Genomic DNA, 11010 nt, shown 5'->3' with positions numbered 1-11010 from the left:
CTATGTCCAGGCTTCTGCTGCTTCTTCAGAGCTTTGAGGTGTACACAGAATTAGTAAGAAGTGATGGCAGCTTCATACCGTCCCGAGATCCTGGACCCTCAATGTCAATTGGACTGACAGTCCGGAAGTATTGGAGCAACATGCTGAAGCTGGGGACAGTTTGTCAGAAAGGAGTGAGTTGAACGTTCTTTACACATTGATCTTTTATATATATATATATATATCTACCGTGTATGTATGTGTGTGTGTGTATATATATATATGTATATATGTATATATATATATATGTATGTATGTATGTATGTATGTATTCTGCAATTTAAATCCAACCCATTCGATAGTATATAATATATATTTTTAGTGTGCAGTGCAACTTCTAGTTTGTAATCAATTTGCTGATTTTAGGAAGATTTTGATAACTATGTATAAATATGAATTCTGCCACGACTGTTACTTTTTTCACCAGAGATATTCTTCATCTGAAAATGTAATTATGGCAGAAGAGCCAAGAAATCCGAAAGAACGTTCTTCTTCACAAAGGTCTCAATCGGTCTTATCACGCGCAGAACTCCACCGTCCTACCTATACCCAACAGGAATCAAATCTTCCTATGTCTAAAGCCACGCGCACCATTGGCTCTCAGACAATAGAGTCCGCTCTTGTGCCGTGCGATGCTTGTGCCATTGCCCAGAGTAGTTTAAAAGAGGTCAGTGATGCCATTGTTGGTGTCTGTACCAGTCAGAACTTGCCATCCTCTCTTATAAAAATTCAAGAAGTTTTGCCATCTGAAGGAATCCTGTCACCTTCAGAAATGCGGTACTGGGCCAGTGAAGAAGGCAAGGATTTAGTTCGTATTGGCAAACATCTGTCCGAGCTCACACAACTCATTCAGCCTCTGAGAAATCAGTGTGAGGCTGCTAAGGTAGAAAATCAGCGGCTACAACAAAACATAGCAGAGTACAAGAGCCAAATAAAGCTACAGAAAGAAGAGCTGCAGCGACAAGTCAGTGAGCACGAGAAGAAGCTACACGAGAAAGGCCAGCAGAACCAGGATGTGGTGGACAGGCTGGAGAGGGACAAGGATGAGCTTAGGAAGGGTAAGTGTTAGCTTCCTTTATTTCATACCAATCTATATGTAGGCATCTTTGTTAGTTGTGGGAATTAATACATTTTTATTCTATTTTAGGGTCGGCAGTCTTAGAAGAAAGGGTTTCCATTCTGAAAGAAGAGTTAATACTTCAGCACTGTACCATACGAGATCTGGGTAAGGTGGAGATAAAAACTATTTTACATGTGAATAATGTCCCCGTTGTAGATGTAAAAAGCTCATTAGAGAGAGGACATACTGTCCCCTCATATATAGGAAAACGGAGAGAGCCACAGCAAGCCATACCTTCCAGGACTGACAAGGATCATAATTTATTTGCTTTTTATTAACACAAGTCACACCCACATACTTCCCCTCTGGTGACTCGTAACAGGTCTGGTCTTCAGAGAACTCTAGGATGTGTCTTCGTCTTAGAAAATTATGAGATTTCCAACTTTCTTCGCCAATGGGGGTCCCAGTCATCTTTCCTATCATTATTTTCTCTGTGCATAGATAGGAGACATGCCATAGATATTGTAATCTATCAGGCTTCTATACATTTGGCGGAACCCCCAATATCTTCCAGCGACGTGGAACAATGCTTTGCGTTCTCCACTTCATCACAATTCCAAAAACATTACTTTTCAATCCATTATATATAGATGCCATTCATGAAGTCTGAATTCATAATTTCTGTAAGGGAGACAAAACAATTCTAATGTAGTTTTCTATTCTATTCTGCTAGTTTTCTCGTCACGCTGATGTTCTGCTCTGTTCTGTTCTGCTTGTCATAAATTTATCCTTCTCTCCATTCTTGTGCATTCAGGCTAAGTTTGGGTTCGCATCTGCTACCCCTGAAAAAAATTCTCTTTACCTGTTTCCAAAGGAGGGGGTCACCTGCATACAGGTCACTTAGAGCTGTTAGATTACAAGCTCTTTGTTCTTCATGATAATTATGCCATATGTTATAGATTTGCAATCCTATCTATAACAACCTACAACTAATGCATTGATAATGGCATTCATTTTATGTAATGTGTCATGTTTTATTAAAAATTGCTCTGAAAACACCCACACTAGGCAAGTAGGGGTAATGAATAACCAAAACTTTGCTATGCCAAGTAGAAAGTCATCATTAAAATATACATTTGTTACAATATAATAATCAAGCAATTTCGTTTTACTTTATATCTTATACTCACAATATACTATAGCAAATAATTAAGATGACTTTTCTTATAAACTCCTTTTTATCCCTCCTTAAACCACCCCTTATTCCCTCTCTCTTTCCACCTTAATTTTTGTTTAACCAACTGGACAACATACTTTACAGTTTCTTTAGTCTCTTTTTCAGCATATTCTCTGCTTGAAGTGTTTTTAATAATGGGTATAATGTCGTAGGATAATACAATAAACTACAAAGTGGTTAGCAACGTATTAGAGAATATGGTAAATGGATTTATAGCTTCACTCACGGTTTGGAAATAACTCACATATCCATTATAGAAGTATGGTAAAATGCAACATCACAGCATTCATAATTCAAGAGTACAATCCATAGAGAACACTGATACTTTTCACAAGGACAGGCCACATGCATGAGGCTTAATGCTGTCTCCATTGCTTGATCATTTGGAGAAGCTGCAGAGCTCCAGCACTAGGGGGCAGCATGGTAGCTTTGCAGCCCTGGTAGCCTGGGTTTATATGCCTCCAAGGGCAACACTTATTTGTATGTTCTCCCCATGTGTTTGTGTGGGGTTTCTTTATTTTCTTGAGTTTCCTCCCACACGCCACAGACATACTGATAGGGAGTTTAGATTGTGAGCCCCAATGGGGACAGCAATGCTGATGTCAGTGAAGTGCTTTGGAATATGACGGTGCTATATAAGCAAGTGAAATAAATAAATACTGAAGAACAAACAGACATATTGTACATGAAGTGATGCTGCAGTGCTTGTTATATCACGTAGGGGGCGCTTTCTGCTTTACCAGTAATAAGCAGAATGACTCTCTCTTGCAGAATATACAGCTCCAGGCTGCATTAGACTATGTTCACACACACATTTTTTTTTTTTTTTTTACCACAAAGATGTAGCGTTTTTGTCAGAATAAACACACCGAAAACGCACCGCGGCAAAAACACATAAAAAAGCAATAGTTTTTGACGGGTTTAACTGCGTTTTTACTGCGTTTTGCCCAGTGCATTTTTTTAAGTCAAATGTATTGATTGGAAGGGCTCAAAAACACTGGAAAAATGCAAAAAGAACTGACATGCTGCATCTTCAAAAACGCAGCCAAGATGCAGCCAACAAGAGATGCCCAGTGCGGACAGCAAAATAGAAACCTCATAGACTTTGCTGGGGAAGGAAATGCATGCATTTAGGTGCATCTTTGTGACTTCAAAAATGCACCCAAAGATGCCCTGTGTGAACATAGCCTTAAGGGTGCTTTACACACTGCAGCATTGCTAGCGATGTCGAGCGCGATAGTACCCGCCCCGTCGTTCGTGCGACATTTGGTGCTCGCTGCCATAGCGAACATTATCGCTACGGCAGCGTCACACGCACATACCTTGTCAGTGACGTCGCTGTGACCGCCGAACAATCCCTCCTTCAAGGGTGAGGTATGTTCGGCGTCACAGCGACTTCACTGCGGCGTCACTAAACGGCCGGCCAATAGAAGTGGAGGGGCAGAGATGAGCGGGACATAACATGCCGACCACCTCCTTCCTTCCGCATTGCCGGTGGACGCAGGTAAGGAGATGTTCGTCGTTCCTGCGGTGTTACACACAGCGATGTGTGATGCCGCAGGAACGACAAACAACATCGTACCTGTGGCAGCAGCGATATTAAGGAAAGGAGCAACGTGTCAACAATCACCGTTCTGGAACGATTTTGCGATCGTTGCTCCTTGGTGTCACACGCTGCGATGTCGCTACCAGCGCCGGATGTGCGTCACTAACGACGTGACCCCGACGATATATCGGTAGCGATGTCGCAGCGTGTAAAGCACCCTTTAGGCTATGTGCCCACGGGAGCTCTCACCTGCGGATTTTGCTGCGGATTTATCTGGATTTTCTAGATAAATCCGCAGGTTTCAGCAAATACAGACACTCCCCATGTTTTCCTATGGGACATGTGCACACACCCCGACACTCCCGCACGCATCATCACCGCACACACCCCGACACTCCCGCACGCATCATCCCCGCACACACCCTGACACTCCCGCACGCATCATCCCCGCACACACCCAGACACTCCCGCACGCATCATCCCCGCACACACCCAGACACTCCCGCACGCATCATCCCCGCACACACCCCAACACTCCCGCACGTATCATCCCCGCACACACCCCGGCACTCCCGCACGCACCATCACCGCACACATCATCCCCGCACGCATCATCCTCGCACACACCCCGACACTCCCGCACGCATCATCCCCGCACACACCACGACACTCCTGCACGCATCATCACTGCAGGCACCCCGACACTCCCGCACGCATCATCCCTGCACGCATCATCCCCGCACACACCCAGACACTCCCGCACGCATCATCCCCGCACACACCCCAACACTCCCGCACGTATCATCCCCGCACACACCCCGGCACTCCCGCACGCACCATCACCGCACACATCATCCCCGCACGCATCATCCTCGCACACACCCCGACACTCCCGCACGCATCATCCCCGCACACACCCCGACACTCCTGCACGCATCATCACTGCAGGCACCCCGACACTCCCGCACGCATCATCCCTGCACACACCCCGGCACTCCCGCACGCATCATCATCACCGCACACCCCGACACTACCTCAGTGACGTCAACGCTGACAGCGCAACTCCCTCAGTTGCTGCGTGGAGCTGATAGAGAGCGGCGGTGTTCCACAGCCGCTCCTGTCAGCTTCATGTAGCAGAGCTGAAAGCGTCGTGGGACCTCTGTGGATTACGTCAGACCAGGAGGGGTATTTGGGGATTTTAATAAAATGGTGAAAGAGGTTGTTTTTTTGTCCTTTATTCCAAATAGTTTTTTTTGGGGTGTATGTGTTTATTTACTTTCACTTACAGGTTAATCATTGGGGGTGTCTCATAGACGCCTCCCATGATTAACCCCTTATTACCCTGATTGCCACCGCACCAGGGCAATTCGGAATGAGTCGGGTAGAGTCCCGGGACTGTCGCATCTAATGCATGCTGGCTGATATTGTTAGGCTGGGGGGCTCCCCATAACGTGGAGCTCCCCATCCTGCGAATACCAGCCTTCAGCCGTGTGGCTTTACCCTGGCTGGTATCAAAATTGGGGGGGGACCGCACGCCGTTTTTTTTAAATTATTTATTTTACTGCAAGATATAGACCCGCCCACTGGTGGCTGTGATTGGTTGCAGGGAGACAGCTGTCACTCACCGTGGGGGCGTGTCTGACTGCAAGCAATCATAGGCGCCGGTGGGTGGGGAAAGCAGTGAATACGAGATTGAATAATGGGCGGCTGGCATTTTCAAATCAGGAGAAGTCGCCAGAGCAGTGTGACGGCCGTGCAGCACCGCGCCCGTGATCGGTGAGTGGGTGAGAGTGAATGAGTCAGTCAGTGAGTGTGAGAGAGAGGCTGGGGCCACACAGGGCACTACTGCGATGCTCGCATGACACTCGGCTTGTGCTGGCAGCACAGCAGGAGCCGAGTGTCATGCTAGTTAGTGTCCCTGCGCCTGAGGTCCGACCGTGCGAGCGGACCACAGCTGCGGGGAGCGGGCAGGCTCTCAGGAGGGGCGGGCTGGCACGGAGGAGGGGAAGGTGGGATTTATCTCCCTCTCTCCTCCGTAGCCGGCTATAGCGAGTCTCGCTCTGCATGCATGGTACACCGGTGTACCGCGAGTGCAGTGCGATTTTTCTCTCGCCCCATTCACTTGAATGGGTGCGAGAGAAAAGAGTCTCACATTACAATTGCAGCATGCTGCGATTTGTTTTCTCAGTCCAATTAGGGCTGAGAAAATAATCGCTTATGTGTGCTGACACACAGGCTAGAATTGGTCCGAGTGGAATGCGATGTTTTATCTCACTCCACTCGCACCGATTTTCTTAGGCCAGAGAATCACTTCTGGGCATGCTCAGAAGTAAAAACCGAATCCGGTACATGCTTCCGGCGTTTGATGCATGCCACCGGATTCGGCGTGCATAGACTTTCATTATGCACCATGCTGCACCTGGCGCTGTGCGTTTTTTTTTTTTTTATGAGACAAAAAACGTTGCATGAAACGTTCCATGCGGCCACCGCATTCATTAATTAAGCCGCATCCGGAAAAGGCCGGATGCAACGCAAGGTCATCAGGCACAATCCGGCGACAATACAAATCAATGGGGATAAAACGGATGCGGTACCGGATCCGTTTTAACCGTTTTTTTCCGGATTGTGCCTGATGGGAAAAACCTGATGTGTGAAAGTAGCCTAAGCAATAAATAAATGAAAGCATGTGCAATAATGAGGGAATTTCTACTTGTCTTAGAACTGGCAAGACAGAAGCTTCTAGCAGAGATGCAGAACATGGTGCAGAAGGAAGAAGTGTCTATACTGGAGAAGAAAACCAGTGACCTGAGAGTCCACCTAGAAAATACATTACAGAGACTTCAGGCATCGGAGGAGGCTGTATCTAAAGAGAGAGCTCACGGAGAGAGCCTTCAAAACCACAAAGAGGTGAGGCCGGCCTTGGGTAACAGTAGCAAGAAACACTTATGTGATTATATACTACTAGAAGGTGGCCCGATTCTACGCATCGGGTTTCTAGAATTTATGTATTGTGTAGTTCATGTATGATTTTTGTTATATATATATATATATATATATATATATATATATATATATATATATATATGTTGTTGTGTGTAGTTACCAAGTGTTTGTGTAGGGCGCTGTACATGTTCTGAGTGTCGCGGGGGGTGAGAGCGGTGTTGTATGTGTGTTGCGTGTGTTGCGTTGTTTGTGGAGCGCTGTGTGTCTGTAGCGTTGTGTGTGTGTGTGTGTGTTGTGCGGTTTGTGTGTGTGTGGTGTGTTTTGGGGGAGGTATGTTTTGAGCAATGTGTGTGTTGTGCAGTATGTGCGTGTGTGTTGTGTGTGCAGCGTTGTCTGTGTGTGTGGGTGTCTGTGTAGGGCGTTGTTTGTGATTCCTAGTGTGTGTGTGTGTTGTGCAGTGCGCGTGTGTGTGTGTGTTGGGGGGAGGTGTGCACCTCCCATCGTGCTCCATCCCCCATGCTGCGCACCCCCCATCGTGCTGCATCCCCCATGCTGCGCACTCCCAAACGTGCTCCATCCGCCATGCTGCGCACTCCCAAACGTGGTCCATCCGCCATGCTGCGCACTCCCAAACGTGCTCCATCCGCCATACTGCGCACTCCCCATCGTGCTGCATCCCCCATGCTGCGCACTCCCAAACGTGCTCCATCCGCCATGCTGCGCACTCCCCATCGTGCTCTATCCGCCATGCTGCACACTCCCAAACGTGCTCCATCCGCCATGCTGCGCACTCCCAAACGTGCTCCATCCGCCATGCTGCGCACCCCCTATCATGCTCCATCCGCCATGCTGCGCACTCCCAAACGTGCTCCACCCGCCATGCTGCGCACTCCCAAACGTGCTCCACCCGCCATGCTGCGCACTCCCAAACGTGCTCCATCCGCCATGCTGCGCACTCCCAAACGTGCTCCATCCGCCATGCTGCGCACTCCCAAACGTGCTCCATCCGCCATGCTGCGCACTCCCAAACGTGCTCCATCCGCCATGCTGCGCACTCCCAAACGTGCTCCATCCGCCATACTGCGCACTCCCCATCGTGCACCATCCGGCATGCTGCGTACTCCCAAACGTGCTCCATCCGCCATGCTGCGCACTCCCAAACGTGCTCCATCCGCCATGCTGCGCACTCCCAAACGTGCTCCATCCGCCATGCTGCGCACTCCCAAACGTGCTCCATCCGCCATGCTGCGCACTCCCAAACGTGGTCCATCCGCCATGCTGCGCACTCCCAAACGTGCTCCATCCGCCATGCTGCGCACTCCCAAACGTGCTCCATCCGCCATACTGCGCACTCCCAAACGTGCTCCATCCGCCATACTGCGCACTCCCCATCGTGCACCATCCGGCATGCTGCGCACTCCCAAACGTGCTCCATCCGTCATGCTGCGCACTCCCAAACGTGCTCCATCCGTCATGCTGCGCACTCCCAAACGTGCTCCATCCGCCATGCTGCGCACTCCCAAACGTGCTCCATCCGCCATGCTGCGCACCCCCCATCATGCTCCATCCGCTTGGGAGTGCGCAGCATGCCGGATGGTGCACGATGGGGAGTGCGCAGTATGGCGGATGGAGCACGTTTGGGAGTGCGCAGTATGGCGGATGGAGCACGTTTGGGAGTGCGCAGCATGGCGGATGGACCACGTTTGGGAGTGCGCAGCATGGCGGATGGACCACGTTTGGGAGTGCGCAGCATGGCGGATGGACCACGTTTGGGAGTGCGCAGCATGGCGGATGGACCACGTTTGGGAGTGCGCAGCATGGGGGATGCAGCACGATGGGGAGTGCGCAGTATGGCGGATGGAGCACGTTTGCTCAGCCTCTCTCCTTCCAGCCTCCCTCAGCATCAGCCTCCCCCTCCCAGCCTTCCCCAAGATCAGCCTCTCTGCTCCCAGCCTCCTCCAGCACGCCGTGCTCCTCTGCCGACACTCACCCACACCCGATCGCATCCACTCACCCACACAACCGATCGCATCCACTCACACACACCCGATCGCATACACTCACACACACAGACACTGACGATATTGCACATACGCGCTGATACTCACAACATCCGGGGATATCACATGCTTCTGGCCATGTGATCCTCCGTCAGGTCCTGGAAGCTCACAGCACAATATCGCCGCCGAGAAGCAAGCGATATCCCAGGATGTTGTGAGTATTTGGATGCGATGTGATGTGTGTGTGTGTGAGTGAGTGTGATCTGATTTGTGTGTGTGTGTGTGTGCTGTTATGTTATGTATTTTCCGCAGCTGCAGGACCTTGATGTGTGGATGCGATGTGATGTGTGTGTGAGGTGTGTGTGAGAGTGAGTGTGAGCCGGTGTACACTGGTAACTATGATACACATCGGGTAACTAAGGGACCTTAGTTACCCGATGTGTATAATGGTTACCAGCTTTCACGGCCTCCGTTAAGATCCCAGCATCGCAAGGTTATGTCTGGCGCTGCTGGGATCCTGACGGAGCCGGTGTAGAAGCAAGCGATATCCCAGCATGTTGTGATGTGTGGATGTGATGTGTGAGAGTGAGTGTGAGAGTGAGTGTGATCTGATGTGTGTGTGTGTACTCACCTGGGAATCGGAGCCCCGTGTCAGTTGGGCCACAGCGAGCGTGCATTGCGTGAGGGGGGCGGGGCCTGCAGAGAGCCGGGGCGAGAGGCCAATCCGTGTGGGGGGGCGGGGCCATGGCGAGCCCAGCGGCCAATCAGCTTTGTGTCACCGTAAGGACACAATTTCGGAGCATGACAGACAGACAGACAGACAGATAGACAGACAGACAGACAGAATAAGGCAATTATATATATAGATGTTCCTTTTCCCTATTTGTTAAATGCATCTTCATTTTCAGATAATTGGTGATTGTTTCCTAAAGGGGTTTTCCACATTGTTTTTTTAGTCCTCTGACATACTTTATTTAAAAACAAAAAAACAAAGGCAACATTACTTACCCCAAGTGTTTATTGAGCTGGCTGTAGCAGTGACAGCTGTGGCTACTGAAGTCAATCATTGGGCTCAGCGGTCTCGTCTTCACTGAGCTCAATGATTGGTTGAGGTGGTCACCGGCTCCAATCTTGTCATCACTACAACAAGGTCAACAAAGAGTGGAGGCAGAGCTGGAGCAAGTAAGGCTGATTTTGTTTTTATCATGATTTTATTTATTTATTTTTTAACAGAGCATTCCTAAATATTAAAAAAAAAATTAAGTGGAAAACCCTTTTTAAGCACAAAGGAAATGTATTGACTCCTGTATAGGTGAATAATGTCTGATCACGGAGTGTCCCTATTGCTGTGACTCCACCAAGTACTAAAATGGGGGTCCCAAGCTAACCTATTAGTAGTGTGGGGATCTCCCACATACTCTGCAGCTTCAGATGTTTGGCTACTTTTTGGAAAGCTCATAGAAGTGGATGGGAAGTTATGCAGTCATCTTTTATTTAATACATATAGAAGATGGAAATGCCCCTTTAATTCTAATATATTTGCTTTCCATCTGTCCATCCACCACCTGTGAGGATGTAATATTTCTCTATCGTTTCATTGGGGGACACAGGACCATGGGTTATGCTGCTGTCACTAGGAGGCCGACACTAAGTAAACAGAAAAAGTTAGCTCCTCCCCAGCAGTATAACCCCTGAGCCGGAGGCGGGCTCAATCAGTTTTTTGCTTAGTGTCGTAGGAGGCTGATGTGGGCCGACTGGGCCCCCTTCAGCCACTTGATTTTTTGCGTATATTTTTTCATTTTTTTTTTCATTTTTTTCTCGGCGCTCTCATCTGTGGTAATTCTCTTTTTCTGCAGGTATCGTTTCTCTACCTCAGCTCTCGCAGCCCGTGTGGGTACCACTCCCCTGGGTCGCAGAGGCTTGAGTCGTCGGGCCCTCTCCCCCGTCCAATTCCACGGTACCACTCCCGGGTTGGCACGCGGGGCTGAACTTTCCTGGGCACCCCCTATTCACCCTGCGGTATCACCCCAAAGGGTGCAAGGGGCATACAGCAGGGACTGGACCTCGCAGCGCGTCTGGATTGTATGATGGGGCCCGCAGCGCTGCTACACTACAGAGGGGCTCCCTCCCCCCACCAGCGTCCACCTCCCTGCCTGCCTCATTCTTCTCCTGCTGCCCGCAGCCA

General features: G+C 49.3%; 1 protein-coding gene across 1 annotated transcript in view; it reads left to right on the top strand.

The window, feature by feature from the left end:
• CCDC157 (coiled-coil domain containing 157) overlaps positions 1–11010 on the top strand; it is an 89935-nt gene that overhangs the window by 37533 nt on the left and 41392 nt on the right. Inside the window, exons 3-6 of the mRNA XM_075341516.1 lie at positions 11–173; positions 467–1097; positions 1187–1264; positions 6602–6789. Of these exons, the coding sequence (XP_075197631.1) occupies positions 11–173; positions 467–1097; positions 1187–1264; positions 6602–6789 (1060 nt within the window). The remainder of the gene's footprint in view (positions 1–10; positions 174–466; positions 1098–1186; positions 1265–6601; positions 6790–11010) is intronic.

Source organism: Anomaloglossus baeobatrachus, chromosome 1 (genome assembly GCF_048569485.1).
Source record: "Anomaloglossus baeobatrachus isolate aAnoBae1 chromosome 1, aAnoBae1.hap1, whole genome shotgun sequence".
NCBI classification, from domain to species: Eukaryota; Metazoa; Chordata; class Amphibia; order Anura; family Aromobatidae; genus Anomaloglossus; species Anomaloglossus baeobatrachus.
The sequence above is the reverse complement of the archived record's forward strand: the minus strand, read 5'-3'. Positions and strand labels throughout refer to the sequence as shown.